Below are 14,228 nucleotides of genomic sequence, written 5' to 3'. Positions count from 1 at the left end.
GTTGCAGTATGAATCTAGCAATTCTACAGTGTTACTGTCAAGTCAACTGGAGGGGGAAATAGCTTCCTTCCCAGCAAAAAAGTAAAAATCCTCTCCCACAAGTTCTCCATATTATCACAGTGGTAGGAGGGATCTCTCACTTCATGCTGAGTAGTGATAATCAATCCTGCTCCAAAGTTCTCTGCCTTATGCAGAGGACTCTGGAGAAGGAAGGTGGTCACTTCACTCCCACGTATTGGAAATACTCAGTGACAGAGAAGAAATAGCTGATCCAAAGCTTTATGAATGTCAGTTTGTATTGTGGGGAGCATGAGGTCATTGGCAACTACGTATAATGGTTGCCTACTAAAACTGCAGTCTTAAAAAGCATTACAGATCTAAGTCTATTGAAGGCTTCAATGGATGCAGTTCTGCTTATCTAGGGTTCTGCTTAAGTCTGCACTTTAATGCGTCATTTGGTTAGGAATGCACTAACTCGTCCTATATATTGCCAGGTCTGTGTTGGAAAATACCTGGAGACTTTAGTGGTGGATCCAGGAGACGGTGGAGTTTGGGGAAGCAAGGGGAGGGGCTTCAGCATGGTTCAATGCCATAGAGTCCAACCTTCAAAGCAGCAATTTTCTCCAGTTTTAAAAGCAGGAGACCTCCAGGCCCCACCTGGAGGCTGGCAACTAACATTTACTGTTTTATCCAGTTATTCTGATGGTGTCAATAGATGCCATTATTTCACTTTTTCAAGTGAATGTCAAGCTTTTCAGCCAGCATTCATCTATTTATAGCAAGCAGCATCCTGATGTAACGCCACTTGTGGTGCTTCTGGCCTACTGTCTTAAGCTGTAATAATGTTTAGATCGGAGGGAGGAGGTGCCATTGCATCTGTCGACAGCAATTTTTAATCTTGCCTCTGGTGTGGTTCTAACAAGAAGGGAAATGGAGGGAAGATGGTTGAGGGAAGATGTTTCAACATCTAGGCTGAGTGGGTTTTCCTCTCTCCTGCTACCAGCATTTACAGCTAGTGGCACAAGTCAGGATACAAGAAGTTTAACTTAGCACAAGTTGTTACCACAGGTTTTTTTTTTTTGTGATTCCACTTGCACAAGAGATCTACAGCAGGCAGAAATTTAGTACTGGCACCAACCCAGTACATTCTTCTGTACATGGAATTTTCTACCTGCATGGCCAAAAAACATGTGAATCATCATCAGGAATATGGTAAGCAATGAAGTCAGTAATCACATACTTTGTTTTCCAGCTATCATTATATCCACAGCTGCACCCATACATCATTGGGTATTGCATTATTGTTACACTATCTCAACCATCTGCAACTGGTTTATCTGGTATGGACAAGTCAATCCAGCTGCAAATGACCGCTGAAGTGCAACCATAGTTCAATATGCAGCCCTAGATGGATGCACACTGTTTGGTTTTTTGTCCACAGCACTCCGACCAAAGGACTTTGCATAGACAGAAAGTGCACTGGGTGATGCCACCTGCAGTCCATAATCACACTGTATTACCAGGCAGAATGTAAAACTACAAATATGCGCCAGTAAATTTGGTGTTGTCACCAAGGAACTCTCATAAAGGAATCAGCATGATGTACCTGGTTGCTCAGATTCTGCAAAGCAAAAATCTACTCACAATGGCAAGACAGGAAACAATCACCTAACCATTAGCTGCAGATATGAGAAACACACCAGGTGCTGCTAGCAACATCTCTTCTGCAGGGGGTGAAGGCACAGTTTAATGGTATCCCCTGACCTGCACAACACAGAATGGCATTTCAGAGTCTATAAAACAAGACTGTTTTATAATCTCAGTGCCCAGTATTAATTTGTTTTCGGGCCTGTGGGACAAGTTAGGTATTTAAGATTGCCCTCATCATTAAGTTGCTAAACAATGCCTACCTCCTAGCTGCCCTGCAAAAATTAATGACTTGCATATTGCAGAGAGCTCTGAAGATTAGAAATGCTATGCAAGTACAAAAATTACACTTTACAGCACATTAAATGTAAACTAATTAGTTGCACAGTTTTAGTTTTGTCACATGAGCCCTGAAGAGTTATAAAAGAAATGAAAAAGATTCTCCATACCAGATGGAGAAGAATATCATGTACACAAGAGCAAAAATATTAAAATGTTTATCATTTTGAAAAATACAACATACACACCTGAGAGGTATTGTGTACCACATGGCAACCTTAGAAGCAGCAGCAACATACAATGAATTTGCTTCTGATTTGTGCTTTTTATTACAAATCAACCCCCCCCCCCTCCACACACAATGTACCTACAAAAATGTACAAAAAGTAGTACCTACTCTCTAAAACAGAAGTGGGCACACTTCAGCCCACTCATTTTATTGGACTTAAGTCTGCTTCACACTGTGTTGGGCTGTGGCCAGAATGCATCATTCGTTTCTCCTTTGCAAGCCATTCATTTTGCAGTGGAGCCTTGATAAATATTAAGTGCTGTCACAAGAGCTGAGAGCCTTTTAGTTACGTGTGACCTCAGCTATTCCCTTCTGCATAATCTGATCTCAGAGATCAAAAAAGGTCAATACAATACTACCCTGTAATTTAATAAATCAGTTCTAGAACAATACGTAAGTGCATGTCAAAAATGGTCCCAAGTTTCCTCAGATGATGACTATTTCTTAAAGTGCAGTTCCCTTCAACTATAGTGGCAAAGGCTTTACTTATACAAATCTGACAATGAAGTGAGTGATGCTGGATGCTCTTGGTTGACTATACTGATGTGATTTTTGAGCTCTCTAAGGCTTTGGTGGACTTGTTATGCTGACAAGTATGTTGAATCTGTTTGACTTTTAAGATTATGTACCAAAAGGACTGAGGAGGTAGCACCCCATTGCTGAACAGTTTTGCAGTTCTTTACTGGTTGGATTGTGACATTGTTGATTGGAGTTTCACATCCATTGACCTGGATGGAGTTCCACACCAGTTGAGTTATAATAAGATCCATGATTACTGACCCTGGAAAAAGCTCTATACTGTTTAAAGGACTTGCATTTAGAATGATTAGGCACTGATAAAGTTTGACAAAGGTGATTGAACATTTATGGTGACTGAACATGGATAATGTCCAAAAAGTATGGTTCTTAAACATTTCTGTTAACTGTTGAATTATATCTGCACTAAATTATAATTTTGTGTAGTGGTGGCTTAATTGTTAGAGCTCAAGATTTTAAGCACAATTCTTGTTGTTATATCAATGACTATTTGATCCATGTTGTTGGTTATACTTGTTTATAGTTTAAACGTGGTTTCAACACACTTTTTCTTTTCTACCATGATATTAAGTCATCTCTGAGTGGATTCACACATTCTGAACTGCTCTTGTGGGTGGGTTCAACATGGATCCAGACCAAAAACCAACAGATTCAGCAAACAGTCGGATGAAACCAGGAACACTAACTCATCATCTCAATTTGTATCCCACCATTCATATCTGATTCACTAAGACTGTGTGTAAGGTCAACTTGTACGGACATCAGCAGATTAAAGCTTCAGAGAGTAGCCAAAGTAGAAAAAAACAGAATTGAGTCCAGTTGCACCTTAGAGACAAATAAGTTTTATTCAAGGTATAAGCTTTTGTGTGCATGCACCTCAGATACAAAGGCAGGGAATGGAGCTTTGACTCTCAAAAAGCTTATATCCTGAAAAACTTATTGTTCTCTAATACGCTACTGGACTCAATTCTAGCTCTTCAGCAGATTAAAGTTTGTAAAAATCTCCCTATATTTTAAAATCAAAACCCTTTCAAATGAATATATGTTGTAAAATTCTTTAAAACAATTTTTAAAAATCTTTTTACAAATTCCTTTTTAAAAAAGTCCTCGTTGCTACTTAATTTGCATTGGCAATATGGAGGATTCATAAACCTAACTTTGTACATGAAGACATGGTCCTCAGAGCCCAGAACACTAGCCGTTTTATGCAGGGGTCGTTTTGTAGAAAAATAGGTGGTGGAGCTCATTAGCATAACTCATTAGCATGTACCACCACCCCCCACCAGTCAAAAGCAACCTGACACAAGAAAGGAGAGTCCCAGGCAAGCAAGGCCTGCTTGGGCTGGCTAGAGATCCAGCCAGCCCAAGCAGGTCTCACTCACCTAGGGGTCTCCTTGGCCGCCACTCCCCCCACGCCGCCCCCCCCCCCCCCCCCAGCAAGCTACTTGCCACCCAAAATCACATAAGAAGTGGAGAAAGGGTGGTGTGGGTTTCTCCATGGTTTAATGAGGGCTGCTAGGGTGGCTGGCTGGCTGCCCGCTCTCCTAATCCAAGGATTGTTATGCAGCTGCACCTACTATTCTCAATGGACAAGGTACGTGAGGAGGAGGAGAGGGGACTGTCATAAAGGTTCAGGAGCTGTGCTCCTGCAAGCTCAGAAAGGTTCAGGAGCTGAGCTCCTGCAAGCTCCTGCTGAATTCAATGCATGATTTTATGTAACAAACAAGTTTCTCTCCCAATTTCTTGTAGATTTATCCCCTTCCTCTCTGCTGAAACACCTATTTTTCATCACTAAGTATGCCAGTATTGCAACATTAACAGTTTAGTCCTATGTACTGCCATACTGGCGTAGGAAGGACATAACTTTCTGTCTGGTAATGACCTGTTGTCTTTTTGACAGCAAAACCAGGTTCTATGTGACTCCACCTTCTGCCCCTTTGCACAGCATTCTTTGTGTCATCTAGTATAGACGTGTGACTCTTTGGTTCTTGAGGAGCTCCAGCAATGGAGACATCAGATCCCAGTTCAGCTGAGACAACACAACTGACCCATTGGGGCTGAAGCAGGTAAGCAATAATGAGCAGGGTTAGCCATTAAGCAAATTCTCCTCTCAGCTGTCAGCCTCTTCTTCATGGACAAGTGGCACATACTCCTGTTGATGCTCAGTGGCACACACAAGCCAGCTAGGAGAAAGAGACATGAGAGGTTTTAGAGGAGATGACAAACCATACTTTCACTAACTTACCACCAACTAAAAAAACCCAGAAGGTTTCTTTGTACAATGGCAAAGTTATGAAGATGAGCTTGGGATCTGCTAGATCATTTGCTCCTCCCTGCCATGTGCAGCTCAGAAATTATCTGCTTTGAAAGCAGAAACTGATTATGATTTGCTCTCTAACCTTTAAATGAGGTACTAAAATGTGGTGTGAAATCCAGTTTAGAGGGCAGACAGCAACTACAGTTTGTGGTTCAGATGCCAATAATAAATTTTGATTTGCTAAGAGCAGAAATAGTTCATGAGCATGAGAGGGTTAGAGGCTGTGAGTCAGAGGATCCCCCTGACTCATTCAACCTATTTTAATAAAGTACTGATGAGGTCTTCCCTTTGAAACTTGAAGTGGACAAACTGATCATAGAAACAAAGCATGTATTATGCCAGCTACAGATTAAGGGCAATGATAGACGTAACATTCCAATAGTAGACAGTCAGTTTGAAAGGCCTCTCAGCATGCACGTTATAAAATATTCTTTCATGTCTCAGTATCTCCACATTTTTTGCCATTACTCTAACTGAAGTGGGGAAAGCAATTGAGTCGGATGATTGTTCCATCAAGGTTAGCATTGTCCTTTCTGATTTGCAGCATATTCTCAGGTACAGGCCTTTCACATCACCTACTGATTTTTTTTTAACTGGAGATGCTGGGGACTAAGCCTGGGAACTCCTGCCTATACACCGGATGCTCCATGGTATCATGAACATGTCTCTCTCTGTCCAACTGCCAATTTTATTTTAAAAAGTTTTGCTCCATCTTAGCTCAAAATAGCTTTCAAGTGATAATTAACATATTACAAATTAAAACCAAACATTGTTTCTGTAACTGTCTTTAGATTTGTATGTAACACATAAACACATACATGTAATACATTTTTAAAGACATGCAACCCATCTGAAGCATGAGGAGAAAGGCAAGATAAGCAGCTCAGTCAGTTGTTGACTTGATAATGCATACATATGTGTATGTGTAAGGTCAGCTGCCAGCCAAGACATCCTCATACAGAAACAGTTTCTGATATCAGAATACCCTTTCTTGGGTTTTCCCCATGTGTATAACCAGTTAATTTTCAGGGCTATGCACTAAGTGCTAATCAAGCTGAAGGGTAATTTTCAAAATAGCAGCCAAGTACAATACACAAGACCTTTACGTCAGTGTACTGAGGATATTTTACCAAACATAGAACTGAAATGAAAGCTGCATGTTTATAACAAACAGCAAATGAAGGACTGGCTTGCAAGTACCCCTGAATCTAATAGCATCCAAAACCTAATCTAATAGCATTGTATTTACCCAGTTTAAAGCCAAACTATGGGTCAAATACTACAGGTTCATTATGGTATAACACAGGCTTTGTTTCCGGTGTAGTTAAAGCACTTTTTTAGAAGCCCTTTCATCTCCAAAATATGTCGAGAGCACTGACCAACTCCTGCCTCAATCCATATTTCAAAAGGGGTTTGGGAGATGAATAATTGCCATTCATGGTCCATACTCACCTCAGTGTGCCCAAAGGAATTATACAGAGACCAGCTGATAAGAGGAAACTGAAACCTGGAAACCAGGCTACAGTCTCTGCATAGATGCTATTAAAAGCAGCAAGTGAAATGGTACCAATCACAACCTCTAAACAGGCAATGCAAGCAAACAGAGCACCTGTCAAAAACACAACAAGAGATGTTTCAAGAGATAGGTACACTTCAGGCCTACAAATCTGCAAATGTTCTGTAGCAATACTAGGGAAAAACTTCTACAGTGATAATCTACACTTATTTAAAATGTGTAAACTTCAGCGTTCCACCAAAAATGCCACAACACCATAGCATCTAAGATGACTTACAAAATTTGTTTTTAAAGTTGCAATCAAAGAGGAACAACAATACAGAAAGGCCTAAAAAGGACAAGTCAGTGCCTCCAAAAGATTGGTAAGAAGAAAATAAAAGACATTTCACAAGTATCTCTGTTGTTTGGCACACAGAACTAACACTATAGTTCATGTATTTTGTCTACAGCTCATTTTGCCAACCTCCAGATGGTGGCTGGGGACACTTCACTGTTATAACTGATCTTCAGGCAACAGAGATCAGTTCATGTGGAGAAAATGGCTGCTCTGGAAGGTGGACTCTATACCATTATAGCCTATTGGTCCCTCATCTCCTGAGACCCCACCTTCCTCAGGCTCCACCCCCAAAATCTCGATGTAGTCCTCAACCTGTAGCTGGCAACGCACTCTATAGCATTTAGGGTTGCCAGACCCCCCCTGGCAACCAGCGGAGGATGGGGGTAGGGTTGCCAGATCCAGGTTGGGAAACTCCTGGAGAACTGGGGATGGAGCCTGGGGATGACAGGCACCTCAAGAGTGTACAATGCCAGAGTCCACCCTCCTAAGAATACACTTTCTCCAGGGGAACTGATGTCTGTAGTCTGGAGACGAGCTATAATTCTGGGGTATCTCCATGTCTCAACTGGAGGCTGGCATCCCTACAATCATTTCTGTGCAGTAGACTAAATTTCTTAGCTCTAGGACTAAAAACACTAAAATTATTTCAACTGCTATTAAAAGGGGCAGAGCTACTCTGTTTGCTGATGTCTCAGAGAGAGAGGGGGGGGGGGGGACCTGAAAAGTGAAATGGTTATGGCTCTCTAGAGATTTTAGAAGAGGCTCGAAGAGTGGCAAATGTGACATCCTAAACTTCTTGTATCCCAGAACCTACAAGAGAGAGCTTGCTGAGGATGGTAGGTATTCTGTGTAAGCAGAGAAGGGATCATCACAAGGCCTAACAATAGTTTGTTCAAACTGACAAACCTTGGCTTGTGATCAGCTGGAAAACCAGAATTAGAAAACCTGGTCTGAAGCAGGTTTCAAACCATAGCTTACGCTCATTTTGGCTTTGGTGTGATATCTGAACTGTAGCTACTAAGAGCAGACAAGAAATGAAAGCAAGACAAACTCTTAGCCAGGACTTGGAACCTCAAACCATGGTTTGAGTTCTAAACCAGTTAGTACAAACCTTAATTTTTGTGTATATTGAGTCTCTATGTTACCAGTAAAGGAATAAAATTGAAGTAATTTACCCAACATTTCATAGGATTTTAAAATTTTTATCACAGAACAATCAGGACTGCTCCTTCAATAACTTCAACTCACCTTGTTCACTAGGAAGAACCACCTTTGAGAGCATGGCTCGAAGCACTGGAAGAGGCATAAAAACTAGCAGAGATGGCACACGCACTGCAAAAAGTCATGATCACAGCAATATTAAACAACCCAAGAAGCAAAACAGTCATCATAAGATACACATCATTTGTTTCAAGGGCCTCAGGGAATGGCAGCCAAGATGTCTAGATATATAATTATCTAAGATTACAGTGACACAAGATTCAGCAACAACTGTAAGCAGCGTGTTTTATTAGGACCAAGCAAAAACAATGCAACACAGTAAGTTAGTTTTCTCCTTTGCCAGAATGTTTAATCAGGTTGGATGTTCAGTAAATAAAACTGGAATTTAAAAAAGTGGGAGTGAAAAGATATTTTGGGACATGAGCAGCCCTTAGCTTGCCATCTACTGAATCTTAACAAGTAAGGGTGTTACAAATTTACTGGATTAGGTGGTGTATGTTGCAAAAGTTCTTGTATCAATATCCTTTATTGTATCTTGGAACCTGTTTTGCACCGAACACCAACTAATCTAATTTAGTCTCTTAATTCAGTCTCTACAAACTGCTATTAAATACCCAGCCTGATTAATCTGTCTCCAGAAACCTTGCTTATTGTTTAGTTGGTCATAATAAAAGGAGTTACAAAATGATTGGCTCTGGTTCTGGGTCATCAAGGGGTTCAACATAGAGAGCTAAATGCATTGTATTTTGGATAATGGAATGAATCACATATTGATTTTTATATGCTATCTCTTCCAAATGGAGATATGATGGAGTATTACTGCGTCTATGAATTTCTGCTTTGGTGAGTATATATTCCTCTCTTTCTACACTAAGGTATTTTTTCTACACATACAATCATAGAGTTGGAAGAAACTTCCAGGATCATCTAGTCCAACCCCTGCACAATGCCGGAAATTCACAAGTACCTTCCCCACCACACACACACCCAGTGACTCCTGTTCCATGCCCAGAGAATAGTAAAAACAAACAAACAAACAAACAACCCCTGGGATGCCTGGCCAAACTGGCCTGGAGAAAAATTGCTGCCTGAACCCTGAAGTGGTCATCAGCATTTCCCAGGGCGTGTAAGAAAAGGCCATGGGAACTAAGCACTTAGTTCCTTCTCATGATCTGCCTAAATTCACAGAATAAGCATTGCTGTCAGATGGTCATCTTAGCCTCCAAAGAAGAGCCCACCACCTCCTAAGGAAGCCTGTTCCACTGAGGAACTGTTCTGTCAGGAAGTTCTTCCTAATGTTTAACTGACAACTCTTTTGATTTAATTTCAACCCATTGGGTCTGATCCACCTTTCTGAGGCAACAGAAAATAACTCTGCACCATCCTCTATATGACAGCCCTTCAAGTTCTTGAAGATGGTTATATCACCCTCTCAGACGTCTCATCTCCAGGCTAAACACATGAAAAGAAGGAAATCATGTGCTATTACTCGGCTCAGTATTTTGTACTTACATTTCAAATATCGTAAAATTTTCAATCTGGATTTTTTAAAAAAATTCATGCTACTCCTTAGTAAAAACCATCCATACTAGTGTAACTAGGGTGAGCCAATAAGGTCATCCCAGCTAGGTATGATCTGGATAAGGGTGAAAACTGAGCAGCAATAGTATAATAAACTGAAAGCTATTTTAATTTATTGAATGGTCTCTTATTCAGAGAGGGTAGCAGGCTGGGCAGAAAACTGCCATTGCAGCTTTACATGTTGCCCTCTGCATGTAGCTTAAAACATGTTTAACCATGGAGCACGACTGAAGAAGGAAGAGAAGAAAGAAGAAATGTGAGACTGCACACAGTGGCAGCTGGCAAGGTACTTTATGTTTTGTTATATTTCTGTTTTGCACAACTGCTTCCAAGCAAGAGCAAGTGATACCTTGGAATTTCAGTCCCAATTTCCTTAAAGGTGTACAGCAAATGTTCATTTGCCCTGATGCTGATTCCTCAGACATGGGAGGCAGGGACAGAGAACAGAAAGCAGCACTGGACTGCAGAACTATCCCAGGCACGGCAATCACAAGTACACCAGCATTATATTCATCCATAACCGCAGCTATCTGCAATCCAATTTCTGCATTTCACTGACCTAGTTCTCAACTTACCTAGAAGCATGAGCAATGTAGTGTTGGCAAAAGCAGCCATGATAATTCCTCCAATGTATGAAAAAATCCCAATGAAAACCAGGTAGATGTCTTTCAGTACTTGAGAAAGTATAACTATTCCTAGAAAACTGGTCAAAGAGATTGCAGTGGATGCTGCAGATCCATATCCTATGTAGATTTCATTCCAGCACAGCGGGTCATTCAGCTCATAAAGGGTAAACTGAGAGATCCCACCAAACACTGTGAACAAATAAGTCATAAATGTACACAGCAGCAAGACGATAATGGTTCGCTTCCTAAACGAAGAGGATTTAAAAAGTGCCTGCACTTCAGAAAAAGTTTTTTTAAGGCCTTCCACCAGAGACTGTCGCTGGACTTCAGATACACGTATCGTATCATCCAAAAAACACGTAACATAGAAAATGTTAACAATGTCAATCAGTGAAACAATCACAAATGTCCAAGTAAAGCCTATTCCTTTCAAAATGAATCCTGAAGACAGTCCTCCCAATCCAGAGAGCAATCCATAGATCAAGTCAACCACAGCTATCCGGATTGTTTTCTGTTTGTGATTCTCACAGAGATCAACTACGAAAGCAAAGCTACCTCCAAGGAAGGTCGCCATACCCCCAAAGAGCCCACTTATAAAGGCCAAAGCATAAAGAAAAGGGAGGGGGAGAGAGAAATAGGATGTGGCACTGAGGAAAATGCCGCTTATAAGGTTCCCCACCAGAGGAAGAACTAGTGAGATTTTGCGTCCACAGCAATCCCCATTGGCTACAAGAACAAAGGCTACCATAATATTGAGAACAGCACCACATAATTCCATTTTCATGGCAAAGAGAGAGGCTTCTTCTTGGACTTTCTGAAAGAGGAAAAAAACAAACAGAATTAAGATTAAGTGAGGGGGGAGCACTAAAAACAGTCATATATTTGCTTTTCCTCTCACTTATATTTGCAGTCCCCCCAGCCTCCCAAATTATGATTTCAAAAATTGTAATCCTGTGTTTATGAAAGAAAGCTACTCAAAATGATGGCTAACAACAGTAATACAACATATTTTAACCATACTGAAGAAATCTAGTGAAAAAATAAATGCAACAACCCAGGAATAAAACCAGGGCTTTTTTTTTGAGCAGGAACAAACAGGAACACAGTTCCAGCTGGCTTGGTGTCAGGGGTGTGTGGTCTAATATGCAAATGAGATCCTGCTGGGCTTTTTCTACAAAAAACAGTGTGAAACAATGGTGATGTCAGGGGGTGTAGCCTAATATGCAAATGAGTTCCTGCTGGGCCTTTTTCTTAAAAAAAACCCCCTGAATAAAACAATATTCAAAATTGTAGAGTACATGTGATTTAAAGCTAAGTAAACATGATGGACATCACTTGATATCTAAACATGTTAATTTAGGTGCCAGGGGGCTGATGTTCTATAACTGAAGCTTCCCCCCAACTCCAAACTCTCTTTGCTATATCCGCTTTCCTTCTTCCTCAGAGGCCAGATTTTTGCTCTGTTTTTTCTCCCTTTCAGACTGAGGCCTAGTGGTCTGTTTACTTCTAACTGGATAAATGTATCACATGACATAAATGTATCACAGCCAATGTGAGCAGCACTACAGCCACAGCATGAAATTTGCTTCCTCTGCTAACCATATAAGAGCCACCCTTTTCCACAGGGCTTTGTTTGTATAGCAGTAACTCCTTTGCATATTAGGCCACAGCCCCCTGATGTAGCCAATCCTCCTGGAGCTTACAGAGGCCCTGTAAACTCTTGGAGGATTAGCTACATCAGCAGTGTGTGGCCTAATATTCAAAGGAGTTCCCTGCTACAACCCCCCCCCCTTTTCCATATCTTCTTTGTAGTATGTTCTCAGAGTGGACATGAACCAGTTAACTGAACTTGGAGGAACTTAGATGAGATAACTTGCCACCTACACGCAATTCCATGCAGTTACTCCAGACTATGGCTGCTGAAATCTACAGGCTTAAACCAGAGTCACTCCCAGTGCAATTCTAAACAGAATTAACTTCATTGGCCTTAGAAGGCTACATCTCTGCTTAAGTCTGTACAGTTATATTATTTACTTTACTTAGATTGCAGCTGATGCCCAATATCACCATACCTGTTCCTTCAAGTAAATTGGATCACTTTGGTTTAATCCACAGTGAGAAACATTGTCGTCATCTCTGAAGCTGGAGTTGATCGTCTCTTCCCAAATCCTCCGATACACATACTGCTGCTGTGAGGGTGTGTACAGAGAATAGGCAAACATGTACAAGCAAATGACAGGCTCCACTATCAGAGTTTTCTTCATGGCTTGAATTTTAGTTTAAATTCTGTTGGTGAAAGAAAATCAGAAGAAATTATATACCTGCATTTCCAGAACAGATCACTAACCAAGCAGTGCAAAACATAGCAACTTCAAACTGCTGAGCTCTGAACTGCTTTGGATGTTCAGCAGACGTGAGATGTTACCAGACGTTCCTCTGAGAATGATGGAAGAGCTGGTATTGTTTGGGAGGGCTCAATCATTCAAAATATACACTTCTGAAATGTGTTTATCACATAAGTCTGCCCATGGTCCTGCTTTTCGGGACTAATTCTGATTTTCTGCTATCTTCTCAAATACAAAAACCGGAAACCATATAAAATTCTTTTTAAAAGAGATCACAAGTATAATCACAATACAAGAAGCAACAGATGCACAGCGATTTAGATAGCACAGACTCTTTGAGCTTTCATGATTATACACTGCATGTCCTCAGAATCTGTCTATTCTCATTTTCTCTATAACAGAATACTGCTAGAGGCTCTTTTCCAAGGCATATGTTTGGTTGAGTGGGAGGGATCCTTGTCACAATTTGCTCTGCCCCATCCCCATTTTTTAAAAAGAGAGAAGGAGGGGGAGGGAGAGAGATTGTAGCAGAAATAGCTTTATCCCTTTACAAAACAAAAACACAACTTTCAAAGAATAAGAAATCATTAAAAGAACTGCAGACCATGGGCATGCTTTGAGCAGCCTGTCTGAAGAAGAGTTCTAGAGAACATGAAAGCTTGAACAGTTTTACAATATTTTTGTTGTCAGTCTCCAAATGGGCATGGAGATCAGACAAATCAGTTCCTCGGGAGAAAATGGCTGCTTTAGGTGGCATTATACCCCGCTGAGGTACTTTTCTAGGCTCCACCCCCAAATCTCCGGAATATTCACAACCTGGAGTTACCAACCCAATGGTTGTCTTTAACAAAAGTATCACACAACTTTAGCTTTTGGAAATTGTTTGTGGACCAGCATGATTCCTTGCAGTGTGTGGGAGCAATCTAAGTTGCGATTCACAAAATGGCAGAGCACTGGTAGGAAATTAACAGGGGGCCAAAAGGAGAAGAAGTGTTTCTCATATATGGCTATTATTTTCAAATAAGGCTAGATGAGTTTGCTAGAACTGGGTATGCATAGCAGGCAACACACAAGACTTTGTAGAATTGCTTGTTTCACTTAACATACAGAAGTTTTCAACATCACTAGGGGCTGGATGGGAAGATAACAAGCATTACTAATATCACGAGCAATTGTAAATATTTACAATTGTAAATAATATTTACAATTTACATCATTTTGGTTTCCGTTTAGAAATCCATCAAGTACAATTGTTTCATTACACCACAGTACCATTTTAGAGCACCAAGTTAATGTAAAAATGATTCCATAAAGGTTGGTTATTAAAAAAAAAAACCCTGAACATCTTATGTTGCCACATCTTGTCATATATACTTTTCCAATACAGACACCTAGTGGTGCTTAAAAAAAAAAAAGAGCTACAGCTTCAAGCATCCAAACAGTCCTTCAGAATCTCCTGGCTATTTCGCACACAATGCTGTACAATAATTTAACTTATTTACAGCCAAAGCAAATGCAGTAGCTACAATAACT

At 40.6% G+C, this 14,228-nt stretch overlaps 1 protein-coding gene across 1 annotated transcript; it reads right to left on the bottom strand.

Annotated features, from left to right (window-relative positions):
- Positions 1–2,128: 2,128 nt before the first annotated feature.
- SLC46A3 (solute carrier family 46 member 3) lies at positions 2,129–12,647 on the bottom strand. Its single transcript, XM_060234734.1, has 5 exons — positions 12,423–12,647; positions 10,300–11,164; positions 8,171–8,254; positions 6,522–6,678; positions 2,129–4,935 (listed from the first exon to the last, which is right to left on the bottom strand). The coding sequence occupies exons 1-5, from the start codon at positions 12,612–12,614 to the stop codon at positions 4,863–4,865; spliced, it is 1,371 nt and encodes a 456-aa protein (XP_060090717.1). The 5' UTR covers positions 12,615–12,647; the 3' UTR covers positions 2,129–4,862.
- Between the last annotated feature and the right edge of the window lie 1,581 nt (positions 12,648–14,228).

The sequence above is a fragment of the Heteronotia binoei genome, chromosome 3 (assembly GCF_032191835.1).
Source record: "Heteronotia binoei isolate CCM8104 ecotype False Entrance Well chromosome 3, APGP_CSIRO_Hbin_v1, whole genome shotgun sequence".
Taxonomy (NCBI): domain Eukaryota; kingdom Metazoa; phylum Chordata; class Lepidosauria; order Squamata; family Gekkonidae; genus Heteronotia; species Heteronotia binoei.
The sequence above is the reverse complement of the archived record's forward strand: the minus strand, read 5'-3'. Positions and strand labels throughout refer to the sequence as shown.